Raw genomic sequence first — 13,684 nt, forward strand, 5'->3', positions numbered from 1 at the left:
CAGAAGGAAATGCTGTTTATTGTGGGATAGCAACATGTTAGTTATGCCCTGTCCATTCTTGTTTCCCATGTAAATATGTAAGTGGCATACCATCACTGTCTGCTGTCACTGGTATTAGGAAGAGTAGGGATTGGGAACCACTGGGTTGGGAGACATATTATTTGGTTGGGTGATTATAATCCTTTCAGTCAAGGCTTCTCTCCATTTTAGCAGTGAGGAGACGGAGGCTCAGAGAGTCAGGCCTACCTGAGCTAACATGGCCAATCAGTTTTGAAGCTAGGTCTGTGTTAATCACAGAGCCTATAACCTTTATCTTTTAAATATATTTTTAATGAGATAATAAGTGGAGCCCTTAAAGATGCAGAATTCACTGGTTTCAGCGCTTTGCAGAACTGTACAATTGGAGATGTTCATCACCCCTAAAAGAAACACCAACTATGTTATTGGTCACTGCCCTCATATCTGTACTATCCTGAGTCCTCAGAGGCCATGGGTTTCTGTACCCCACTCTTGGGCTCTCTCTCTCCCACTTCTTGGGGCATCTTCCTTTTGGACACCTGTCATAGGAAACCATACACTTATATGCCACAGTACTGTGCTAGCTGGCGAGCTACTGGGTGGGCTTGGCTGGACTTGAGGTTTACCCAGCGGAAGCCCATTAAGATCACGGGGTGTGGAAGGTACACCAAATAGGACTGATGAAAGGTCTCCTTTTCTTGGGTGCCCGCTTGGCCCTGATCTCAAGGTACCCCAAGTGCTTGCTGTCTGTCAGCAAGCAGGGATGGACTGTGTGTCCTGTAAGAGACAAGCAGGGATGGACCGTGTGTTCTGTCCCCAGGATTTTTGAAGTGAAACATCAGCACAGGAAGGTGGAAAACCAGATCAAAATGGCCAAGATGGTCCTCATGAATGAGCTGAACAAACAGGCCAATGGACTCATAGAAGAGCTGGAGGTATGTGTGTGCACCTGGGCCAGGTCAGAAGCCAGGGCTAGCATGCAGATAGATATACAGTCTCTGTAGCGACTTCGATGCACACTGCATTTTAAACTTTCTAGTCTAATTTTGAGAGATTGGCTTGTTAAGGCTGGAAAACCAGTTCAGCCTCTCACCCATGCAAAGCCTCTCAGGTAGCTGCCATCTTAATTATTCCAGTTTGAAGTCTTAAAACAGATTAGTTTGCCTTCTTTAGAAGGTCGCATGGAAGAGATGTAGACATTCATTCATTCATCCATTCATATTTTTCTATTACCATTCCACATTTGTTTGTAAAAGTCTCTCACCATTTTTTCTCCCATACTCCATCAGCAAACAGTTCCAGGCTATTTTCAGAAGTTCTCTTGTCTGATTCCATCAGTGTTCATACTTACACAGTGGTCACTAGACTTCCCAAATAGGTCATGAAAGACACAGGGACTCTGTCTTTTCTCTAATGCACCAGGGCATCACCAATGAGAGAAAACGAAAGCTGGAGCAGCAGCTACAGAGCATCATGGTTCTCAACCGTCAGTTTGAGCATGTGCAGAACTTCATCAATTGGGCTGTCTGCAGTAAAACCAGTGTCCCTTTCCTTTTCAGCAAAGAACTGGTAAGAGGAGCCCTGTCTCCCGAGCTTGTCTGAAAACAGATCAGAATAGTGCTTGCATCACAAGGGGAGGGGCCATCCTTGCAAGTGTATGGTTTTGGGAGGAAAGATGAATGAGATAGTAGGTCCAGAAATCTGTCTCCTGTAACCATGGTTTGGGGTTAGTAAGACCATGTCATTTTCTTCCAAGTTCCATAGCACAAGGGAACCAGCGGCAGACGTGACCTCTTTCTTCCACATAACCCAGCAAGGAAGACCTGTAGTTCTCATGGACTCAGATATTGTCCTGGGCACTGACAGTGTGTAGAGATCTCACCGAAGTTCACTAGGTCTAAGTTGAGAAACAGGAAAAAATCAGGTGTTGGAGAAGTTTTAAAGTCTTGGGCTTGGGAGGATGGTGATACCCTAGAGAAGAGGGAGGTGGTTTGTTTTTTGTTTTGTTTTGTTTTCTGACAGGGTTCTTGCTAGGTAGTTCCTGCAGTCCTCAAACTTAAGATCCTCCTCCCCCCCCCCCCCCCCGAGTGCCGCACTCCAGGTTAGAGGAGGATGAGTTTTGGGAGAAGGCTGTATTGACTCCAGGGTGCCTGGAAGGTATCTGAAAAGGGATGTGGAAAGAGCTGGTCTGATGGAGGGGTCTGAAAGTCAAAAGGAGTTCGGGGCTGGAGATTAGGACATTGTGGCAATTACTGGGACAATCACCATGGCAGCATCACAGAGAATAGGAGAGAGCTGAAACTAGGAAGTGCCATCATTTCTACAGACAGGAGAAGGCTGAGGGGCACAGCTAGAGTGTGGAGGGCAGGTAAGGAAGCAGTGCACAGATCCCAGAAGAGTTCTAACTGAGGTCTGTGCTGCTGGCCAGGACGGACGGGACGAGCTGCCCAAACCTGCAGTCCCAAGGTCTCCGATTATTTCTTCTTAATGTGCATTTGTGTTTCGCCTGTCTATGTGAGGGTGTCAGATCTTGACGTTACAGCCAGTTGTGAGGGGCCATTGTGGGTGCTGGGAATTGAACCCTGGTCTTTTGAAAGCATTCGATGCTCCTAACCGATGAACCATCTCTCCAGCCCTGCCTGGCCATCTTATAAGGAAGTCCCAGCAAAGTAGAGTCAGAAGTCAGACGAGGAGCTTGCACATGGGGGCTGGGGGTGGAGAGGGAAGGGAAAGGAGCCGAGTAGCCTGGGAAGGATGAAAACCTGGGGAAACTCTTTTTGTAAGCCTGGCAGATGTTTGCACTTCTATATGGGAGAGAGGCTGACAGTAAAACAGACGTGGGTGAAGTGCATTCTGGGAAAGCTGGTAGAATGTGTGGCTGGTTGGCCTCAGACAGGGCAATGCACATATAGTTCAGTGTAAAAAGTGGAGGGATCTGTGTTTTAGAAAATTTGGATATTTTTGTCATTTCTGAGACAGGGTCCAGGCAGACTTCAAACTCACTTTGTAGCTCAAGATGACTTGAATTTTTGATTCTCCTGGATTGTATTATGGCCATGCATCATCATGCTGGGTTTATGTGGTGCTGGGTATTGGACCTAGGGTTTCCTGTACACTAGGCAAACTACTAACTGAGCTACATCCTCAGTTCCTGGAGCACTTGATTTTTGTGGTCTCTTTTTCCCCCATCAGCTACAAGGTGGTAGATAGATAATAAGAGGGTTAGAAATAGGGTGAAATGTCAAGGTGAATGCCCTAGCACAGAAGAGGAAGCTGATGAAGGAAGTACCCAAAAGGAACCCTCCAAGGGAGTCCCTAAAACTAATGTTCCCTTACATGGCCTTAGATGCCAGGCTTCAGAATGCCTGGACTGACCTGAGGTAAGCATTGTAGTGGGGAGAGACTTAGGGCACTCTCGATAAGGAACCTGAAGATAATATGGACCTGGGAAGCCTGTGGGCAATAGGAGCTAGATTGAAGAGCATAACCCAAGGGAGTAGGAGTGCCTTAGAGTCTGGAAGTGGGCTTAGGAGTTTATGGCCTCATAGGTAGACTGAGTCCAGGTGATGAATGGGATCTGAGCTGAAACAGATGGAAGGTGATTGACGTTAGAGAAATCAAGAATGATACAGTAACTTTATATGGACACAACAGGTTGCATTATAGGTTATATCTGTATATGCATATATATATGCATGCAATAATAATAATGAAAAAATAAGCCGTGGTGAGTGCTGGTAGCGCATGCCTTTAACCCAGCACACTTAGGAGGCAGAGGCAGGCTGATCTCTGTGAATTTGAGCCCAGCCTGGTCTATAGAGTGAGTTCCAGGACAGACAAGGCTACACAGAGAAACCCTGTCTCAAAAACCAGAAGGAAAAAGAAAAGAAAAGAAACTAAAGACAAAGAAATTGTAAATTATAAGGAAAGCAGGGAGGAGTATATTTGAAGATTTGCAGGGAGGGAAAAGAACGGGAGAAAATTTTAATTAAAATATAATCTCAGAAACAAACAAAAGAAATTAAGAATAGGACCGGGACTACAGCTGATTGTAGAGTATTTGCCTAGAATGTACAAAGCTCTGGGTTTGATACCTAGCACTCCATAAACCAGATGTGATGGCACGTGTAAGAGGTGAGAAGTTTAAGGTCTTCCTTGGCTATGTAATAGATTTGAAGAAGGCCTGGAATGTGTGAGACCCTGTCTCAAAAAAAAAAAAAAAAAAAAAAAAACAACTTAAAAACAAAACAAAACAACAAACAAACAAAGACTTAAGAGGTCAAGATGTCGGCGGGGCCATATCTAGAAGTAGATGACAGCAGGGCGCGACTGGATACTTGCCAAAGCCCTAAGTCATGCAAGCACACTGAGGGCCAGTAGGTGACAGTCACGGCAGAGGAAGATGGCAGCCTGGTGGGATAAAAGATGCGTCACATGCTGGCAGACAGAGAGCAATGATCATCCCAGAGAGGGTCTGCACAGCTTTGAAAGTAGGCGATGGTGGGACCAATGGAGCTGCCTGGAAATTACAAATCACTGTGGCCAGGAAGGGGTACGAGAGTCGGGGTTCCAGAGCTTTGGGAAGAGAATGAGCACTGTCTGGGAAGATTGGAAGGTCCTGGGGACATGGAACGGTGACTATGGAGGATGTCTAGAGGCCAGAGGGACATGGCCTGGGGCCCTTTAACCTGTCCAAAGCAGGAGAAAGTAGGACCTGTCCTGCAGGTGCACACATCTAAATCAGCCACGTTGGCTCTGTCGCCAGATCGTGTTTCAGATGCAGCGGTTGCTGGAGACGAGTTGTAACACAGACCCTGGCTCTCCTTGGAGTATCAGATTTACCTGGGAGCCCAACTTCTGGACCAAGCAGCTGGCTTCCCTTGGTGAGCTGTGGCCTTTGGGCCTGTCAGCCAAGAATAAGCATAGGCTGTGCTTTCTAGGTGGGTCAGCACATGCCTAAGAGAAGGTACTCTCAGATTGCCATTGATCATGGAGCCAATCAAGCCTTTTCTTCAGTAGAAGTGTGTGTGTGCGTGCGTGTGTGTGTGTGTGTGTGTGTGTGGTGGGGAGGTAAATATTGGAGCATGGGTTTCTGCAAGACCATCTAAGATCTTAGCTTCTTCTGCATGAATCTTGCTCCTTTTATCCTGATGGTTTTATCGCTGTGGGGTTGACAAGACAGTGACGCACCTTCCCCTGAATGCTGAACGGCAGTTAAGGTGAACATGTCTCTCTGCTGACACGGGACATACGTGTGTGGTACACGCTACACACTCCTCCTTTGGGGTTGAGGTGCCAACAGAAGATTAATGGCCTTGTGCATTTTTCTTCTCTGTTGCAGCGTCTGTCAGTCAGTGTCTAGGCCGAGTGTAGACAGTGTGAAGATGTGCTTATGCTGACAGCCTAATGGCTTCTTAAACTGGCCACCAACAGCCACTTTAATTTGAGGCGGTAGTCTTATTGTGACTTTTGGCAAATCAGTGATACTAGATTTGTTTTTGTTCGCCTGTTTGTCTGGACAGGTCTCATGTAGCTTAGGCTGACGGAAGGTGGTATTGAACTTCTAGCTCTCCTGGCTCCACCTCCCCTCTTGAGTGCACCACCATACCCAGCTTATGGCTCTGGGGACCGAACCCAGGTCTTTGCACATGTTGGGCCACCAAATGAGCTATGTTCCCAGCCCCAGATTTAACTTTTTGCTGCCCTCTCCCATTTGGTTTAACTCAGCATTTGCTCTACAGTGAGGCCTGGTGCTGAGCACTACAGGACCAAAGGTGAATCAAACAGATCCTCAGTTTTTTTCTCAGCAAGGCTCATCAAGACAATGGGATGAAGGAGCGGTAGACAGAACACTAGATTTGATGTTCTCACACAGGCTCAGAAACCCCAAGGGCAGTGCCGGTGTCTGCCACCAAGCTGGCATGGGATCTTGTATTACGCTGCCCAACAGTTTAGGGGCTCTCTGTGTACAATTTGCTATTTTCCAATATACTTCCTCCCCAACCCCATGTGGGTTCTTTTAGCGAGCCTCCATTGGACTGTTAGACTAAAGAGTAAGTAGATTTCCCAGTGGGGTTGGGAGGCTGATCATTTAATGGAAGCTGACCCAATTCCTCAAATACCCGTGGTCCCCTAAAGTAGGCTCCTGCGAGTGTCCCTGGCAGATTGTAGGTGTGGAGTCTTGGAGATCAGGGAGAATTTCGAATAGCAACGGGGACCAGTTGCATCTTAACTTTGGGAATCTCTATTCTCAACCTCCAGGCTGCATAACCACTGAAGGGGGACAGCTGACACGGTCAGATGCTGCAGCTGCCACTTACGGGAGTTTACAGGGCCAGTCCTCCTTTTATCAGAGCCACCAGGCCCCCGTGGCTCAGCAGGAGGTGCTCAGCCACCCCCCACACAAGTTCCACTCTCCGGCACTGTGCTCCTCATCTGTCTGCTGCTCCCACTGCTCCCCCGTCTCGCCTTCCCTCAAAGGCCAGGTCCCCCCACCCAGTATCCACCCAGCTCACGGTTTCCGGCAGCCTTCTGAAATGGTGCCCCACCAGCTGGGGTCACTGCAGTGTTCCACACTGCTGCCCAGGGAGAAAGAGCTGGCCTGCAGTCCTCATCCACCAAAACTGCTGCAGCCCTGGTTGGAACCACAACCTCCGGCAGAACAGGAGAGTACATCCCAAAGGCCAGGACAGCAGCTGGCTTCCCAGCCCGTGTGCGTTGTCCCTCCGCAAGATGTTCAGCCAGGAGCTCATGCCCTGCCCACCGTGCAGACGCCGTCCATCCAAGTTCAGCTGGGCCAGCATCAGAAGCTAAAGCTCAGCCACTTTCAGCAGCAGCCCCAGCAACAGCCCCCGCCCCCACCGCCCCCACCTCCTCCACCCCCACAGCATGCACCTCCACCCTTGCCTCCATCCCAGCATCTGACTTCCAGCCAGCACGAGAGCCCTCCTGGGCCTGCCTGTTCCCAGAATGTGGACATTATGCACCACAAGTTCGAGCTGGAGGAGATGCAGAAGGACCTGGAACTTCTCCTGCAGGCCCAGCAGCCTAGCTTGCAGCTGAGTCAGACCAAGTCTCCTCAGCATCTTCAGCAAACCATCGTGGGGCAGATCAACTACATCGTGAGGCAGCCAGCGCCTGTGCAGCCCCAGAGCCAGGAGGATACCCTGCAGGTGAGCTGTCACCCCAGGACTCCCATGGCCTGCAGTATCCAGGTTCCTTCATCAAAAGTGGTCTTCAGTTTAGCTCCCACATTTGAAAGCTACCCCTGCTCTCTCTGCTCAGCAAAGTCGTGGCAGACATAGTTCTTGGTCTCTATAGAGATCTGGGCTCGGTATTCTTTACAGGAGCCTGGCTTAACCCTATCCCCTGAGATGACATTGGGGACTTTGTCCACAGATAGTATTTTTGAAAACAAAAAGATCCTTGTGGGGGGTAGAGAGAGAAAGAGAGAAAAAGAGAGAGGAGGAGAAAGGAGAAAGGTGAGGAGGACAGAGGGGGAGGAGAGGGGAAAGGAGGAGAAAGGTGAGAGAGAGGGAAGAGAGACCAGAGCAAGTCAGTTTATGTAGAAGCTAGGGTTTAATATCGGGTATCTTCCTCTATTGCTTTTTGCCTATTATTATTATTATTATTATTATTATTATTATTATTATTACTATTATAGTCTTACAGAACCTGGAGCTTGCCAATTTGGCACCACTGGTTGACCAGCAGGCCCCAGGGATCCATCTGTCTCCATATTCCCAGCACTGGGATTATCGGCACCCACTGACCTTTCTTCTTTTTTATGTGGGTTCTGGAGACTTGAACTCAGATTCTCATGTATCCATGGAAAACACCGATGTTGTGCAAGCCCAATAGATGGTACCATCAGAGTGGTGCTGGACCCCTGCCAGAGCCAGGATAAAGGGCGGGGCGATCTCTCCTGTGTCTGTGCAGCTTTTAAAACCCCCTTGCTGGGAACTTAAGGTGTGCCTAGTGGGGAAGCAGGAGAGCTCAAGGAATGGAATGTGGGTGGCGTTAGACCTCAGTGGGTGGCACTTTTACAGCATCCCAAGGACAGTTTAGACTTTATTTCATATTTGCAGAACTAGATGTGTTTTTTGTACACATGCAGAATATCACACCAACAGCTGTGTACCATAGGTGGTGCCGCCTGTAGCTTGCGGATGTGGAGTGGGGTTGGGGAGGGCCAGCACTTTGCCTAGAGACCATGCAGTGTTTAGAAGAGGCACTAAGCCTGGGATCTGGGCCTGCCGATTTGTCTTTAATGCCACAGAAGAGGCTCCAATCTCTCCTTAGGGGTACTGAACGCTGATCCTGTTTTCTCACTGAAGATGACTGAGCCTGTTTATAACTTTGGGACCTTTGCCATCCTATGTCTTAATTCTTAGTTCCTGATTTTTTTCTAGATCTCCTGGGCCAACCTGCTTCCCCATCCCTTCCCATATTTCCCACAGTGTTATCTCCTTCACGTCTTCAGAGGGGCTCCAGGGACTTTGGTTTCATCATAAAACATAAAGGTTCATACTCGTGCTTGTCACCTCTTGAGTCCTGATTGCTCTGAGGAGGTGTAAAATAATCCCGGTGATGGCAGAGCAGAATGCAGGAGTCCCAGAGGGCCGCAGAGTACAAACTGTGTGGCAGACCGTGTGGCAGACTTGCCGGCTTCTTGTGGGAGGTTATGGCGTGCCTGCTCTCATGCACAAGACCCTGGGCTTGAACCCTAGCCCTGTAACGATGGACAGTGAAATAAACCCAGATCCAAACATGAGGATGCACATGCGTTTGTCTGCATATGTTCATATATGTTCCAGAGGCTGACCTTCTGCTTTAGTTTTCTTTTTTAAAAGATTTATTTATTTTATGTATGTGTATGTGAGTACACTGTCACTGTCTTCATACACACCAGAAGAAGGCATGCCATTACAGGCTGTGAGCCACCCTGTGGTTGCTGGGATTTGAACTCAGGACCTCTGGAAGATTAGTCAGTGCTCTTAACCACTGAGCCATCTCTCCAGCCTTCTGCTTTACTTTTGGAGATAGGGTCTCTCTCTCCCGCTCCCCTCCTGCTCCTCCAGCGGTAGGATTTCTTTGTGTAGCCCTGGCTGTCCTGGAACTTACTCGGTAGACTAGGTTGGCCTCAAACTTACCGAAATCTGCCTGCCGCTGCCTTCTGAGTGCTGGAATTAAAAGCATGCACCACTACCGATTGGCTAGGCTGACTGGCCTATGGGCCTTTCTCTGCCCACTATCTCAGCGCTGGGGTTCACCCCAAGTTTTATGTGGGTTCTGGTATCGGAACTCAGGTCTTCTGCTTGTATTGCAGGCACTTTACTGTGCCATTTCTAACCCAGACTATTCTTCTTTTTGAGAAAAATCAAGCCATTCATGGTGTGTAAGCAGCTACAAAGGGGCAGGGCCCATGAGTCCCTTAGTATTCTCTTTGGAGAAATCCATCTGAGGTTGTTATTTGTTTTCTAGGTTACAGAGGAACCACCAGCATCGGAGGGCCCAAAGCCAGTTCTCCCTGTTGACAAGAATACTGCTGCTTCCTTGCCCCAGACATCAGGGGAAGAAACTCCTCACAGTGTCCCTCCAGTGGACAACACCTCCCAGCACTCTTCTCCAAACGTGGTGAGAAAGGTACTGACTTAGTCTAGCGTGGGACTTGCTGTCAGCCCTGACACCAGGCACCTAGATACGGGTGATGGGTTACAGGGAGGTGTGTCCCTGTTCCACCCCTGGGAAGCTACCCAGCCTTTGCCCCTAAGTCAGCAATGAAGGTCTTGCTAGGCTTCATTTAGAGTGGAAGGGGAAAGAGTCAATTTATTCTATGCTCAGAACAGTGTGTGGTACTTTACGATCTGACTTTGCCTTCCTGATGGCTGTCTGAGGTGGGCATCACCACCAAGTAGCTAAGGAAACTGAGGCCTTATGCCCTGTGGCTGCCCAAAGAGGTTCTTAAGCTTTACTTAAGAACCCAAGGTGACGTTTTTATCCTTTCTGCATGCAATGTAAACGAGGGAAGATATTTTATGTGGCTCTCACTACCTAAAGTTATTGGTCTTGGAATTAGAACCAGTGGAATTGGTTAGGTGCACGGTCAGCAGAGGTGTCCTTGCAGAGGCAGTTGACCACCTACAGAAAAGGAGATACTTGGAGATGAGCTTAGAGACCTCTTGTCTAGTCACCCTCTCCTTGAAAGCATTCACTGGCCTTGGTTGTAACCCAACCCCTTGCACCTCCTGAGCTGTCCCTCTGTCTTCTTTTCCTCTCCACTCTGTCCTCCTTATAGCTGGACTGTTGCTAACACTGTGGCATATTCTCTACCCTGGGACACTAGCCTGTGTCCCAGAGCCCTGGGTTTTTTTTTACTGCCTTCCTGAGGCAGGCACCCTCAGTCTTCCTGGTCCTCCTGCAAGTCTTGGCTCCAGAGTTTTGTTGGCTAGTCTGTACAACCCCAAGCTTGCCCATCTGCCCCTTAGTATCCCCCTGACTTGCAGCCTGCTTCTGCTAGCTGCTTCATGTACAACCCCTGGTTTTCTCAGGAGTACTGTGCATTAGATCAGTCGGCCTCACTGTGCTCAAGAAGTGCTTTAGAAAAGGAAGCGATGGTGGGAACGAAGGTTGACTAGAAGCTTCTAGTGAAGCTCAAAGACCGGGAAGACCTCTGATATTAGTGACCTTTGGACTATGGCTGTCCTGTCTTACCTACTATGTTGAGAATGGTTTGGTCTTCATGTGCTGCAAATAGGCCTGTTGTAGGTCTTAGTAGTTACTAGTGATCTAATCTGTCCATTTGTTTATTCATTTGATGTTAACAGATTTTACACACAGTCACACAAATGCACACATATGTACTAGAATATCAAATGTTGTAGGTGCACAGCACATACTGGTGTGTAAGGTGATCCATCTCATATGAAGTTTCTGTCTGGTGACAGATAAACCATCACCAAGAGTAAATTATGATGATGGGCCGCAGCACTCACTGAGGTGCACCTGCCAGGAGTGGTTACGTTGGAGACAGGAGGCCGCTCACAGGACACCTCCTGGAAGTTTTCTTTACACTACGAGGTGAAGAAGTTGGGTTAGTTGAGGGAAAAAGGTTATAGTGGAAAGAAACAGCAGCCTTGGAAGCTCAAAGCTGAGAGAAAGCCTGGGCTCTCTCAGGGGTTTTAGATGAATGGGCTTGGGAGGAACAGGAAATGCATCTGGGAAAGGAGTGGTTGGAAGGCCTTGCCTATTTTGCTTGGATTTGGTGTTCAGTGTTGGGGCTGGAGTATTGACTGAAGTATTTTCAGGTAAGAGGGATGTTTGAAAAGCCACTTTAACTAGAGATCAGTGGTACAAAAGTCCAGAATAGGACTTAGGAGAGAAGGTGAATGAAGTTTGAGGCTATAGGAAGGAAGAGGAAGCCAAGATTTCAAGATTTCAGATAACAAGAGCTTTGAATCCAGTGTCTGACCAATGACAGGAAGTGAGGCAAAGTCCTTTGGCTGAGAATCCCGGGCTGTCTTGGTCCAGGGAGTGGGATCATGGGAAATAAGAACATCCTGGCAGGAAGGAGGGATGTTGTTTTGAGTTGCTGATGCTCTCCCATGGCAAACACATTAGAAGATGAGCTGAAGCAGCCATTATCAGTTCCCAGAATTCATCAGGAAGCCAGGGACTTGCTGGTGATAAGGTGGTGGGAAAACCATGCAGCAAACATTGCTCTTATTTGGGATGGGAGCAGGGGTCGGGGTGGGGTGCGCAGCTGTGTTTTCACATATAATGGAGGAAGGGAGGGAACCTCACTCCAGCACAGACCATGTGGGCTCTCTGAGTGGCAAACGGATAGTCATTCTGGGTAGCTGCTGGTTGGCAATGGAGTTAGTCAGCTCTGTAACTTCTTGTTCTGAACTGCTCTTGGTCCTCATGACTGGCCTGGGCCCATGTTATGGTTTGGATAAGGGGCCGGCAGATGGGGTGGTCCTGTCAAAGGTGTTTTTATTAGGCTCCATGTCTGAGGATTCCAGTAAAGGGCTGTCACTGTGGCCCAGAGGGAGCTTTGGGTTGGCAAAGGGGCCACCGTAAGGAAAAGTGCTCTAATTTGAAGGGATTATTGTGCTTTATGCCATGTGTGTGTGTGTGTGTGTGTGTGTGTGTGTGTGTGTGTGTGTGTGTGTTGTTGTTGTTGTTGTTGTTGTTGTTTCAAGACAGGGTTTCTCTCTGTAGCCTTGGCTGTCCTAGAACTCACTATGTAGAGTAGGCAGACCCCGAACTCAGAGATCCCTCATCTCTGTCTCCCGAGCACTGGGATTAAAGGTGTGCGCCACCACTGCTGAGCCTGGGATTTTTTGCTTTAAATTGGGGTTGAATGAATGAAAGATGTGAAGCTCGAAGATACCAAATATTTTGAGCACTCGATACTGAATGATAGTTTATATGAATTTAAAAACAGTTCTCCACACTTATTTTTTACATGGAAACTCCACTTTGTGTCTTTGTTTATCCTAGCAATACTATGAGGAAGCCACTTTCTTATTTCCCTTTGAAAGATGTGGAAACTGAGACACAGAGAGGTTAAGTGACCCATCTAAGAGTTATACAGTGTCTATGGACAATGCTAGGATCAGAACACAGGCTCCTGACTCAAGATGCTCTCAGAGATTGGGTTCAATGGCTTCTCTGTGCACTGCAGTGGGAAGAAAGAGGACTCCATTTTGGCCTCTCACCTACTGGATTTTGTCTTTGAAGTAGCCTGGGGCTTTGCTGGAGAGTCCTTTGGCCTTTGTTGCCTTTGGTAAAGATGTTTGGGTCTGCAGCCACTTCTCAGCTTGTTCTGGCCTCTGGGTTCCAGGGAAGTGAACTGTCCCTCTGAAGGTCCTAGGCCAGAGGAAATCTGTGGTGCCAGGCTTTTCTGTGTACACTCTGCCAGCTCGATTGTCACTAGGACTTTGGTTAGAGCAGCACACCTGCTGCTGCTAAGTGACCTCACAGGGAAGACATTGCAGCTGAAGGTGAGATCCGAAAGCTCTAGAATGAGTCTTCTAGAAGGAGAAACCCTGCACCCTCATCCTGTCCCGTTACCTTCCACGCACCCAGCGGGATGTTTTCACTTTGGTTCCCAGGCACTGGCTGTTGCCTAAACTTCCTAATTTTAGTTCGGCTTCTCTGGAAAGTGCCATAGTCTCAACTCTATGACATAACCTCCTTACAATCCTGGGGAGTCCGGAAGACATTTTCACTGGCTCTTTTCATACTTCTGAACTAATCCCTCCATGAAGAACACATCTTTAGAGCACTCGCAGGAGGCCATAGGCACCACAGAGAGTCCCTCATCGCCTGCAAGCGAGCTCTCTGTTGCACATACTGCAGCCCCAGTTCTTCTGTAAGGACTTTGAGGTCACTGGGGTACTACCCATGGCTTAAGTGGAGTCTGGGTTGTATTTCCTGGGACCAGATTATTGAGATGTGCAGATGAATGAATGGCTGAGGTGAGAAGCAGCTGTACCATTATCAAAACATGTTGACACCTGAACTTAAAAAAAAAGATTTATTTATTTATTGTATGTATCTGAGTACATTGTCGCTGTCTTCAGACCCACCAAAGGAAGGCATCAGATCTCATTACAAATGGTTGTGTGAGCCACCATGTGGTTGCTGGGAATTGAACTCA

The 13,684-nt window shown here is 48.2% G+C and overlaps 1 protein-coding gene across 1 annotated transcript in view; it reads left to right on the forward strand.

Annotated features, from left to right (window-relative positions):
* Positions 1-13,684, forward strand: part of TRIM66 (tripartite motif containing 66) — a gene marked incomplete at both ends in the record, with an annotated part of 57,756 nt that overhangs the window by 28,090 nt on the left and 15,982 nt on the right. Inside the window, 5 exons of the mRNA XM_080913024.1 lie at positions 839-953; positions 1,441-1,587; positions 4,784-4,901; positions 6,280-7,190; positions 9,502-9,663. Coding sequence (XP_080769150.1) covers positions 839-953; positions 1,441-1,587; positions 4,784-4,901; positions 6,280-7,190; positions 9,502-9,663 — 1,453 coding nt within the window. The remainder of the gene's footprint in view (positions 1-838; positions 954-1,440; positions 1,588-4,783; positions 4,902-6,279; positions 7,191-9,501; positions 9,664-13,684) is intronic.

This window comes from Micromys minutus (genome assembly GCF_963924665.1).
Source record: "Micromys minutus genome assembly, chromosome: 2".
NCBI classification, from domain to species: Eukaryota; Metazoa; Chordata; class Mammalia; order Rodentia; family Muridae; genus Micromys; species Micromys minutus.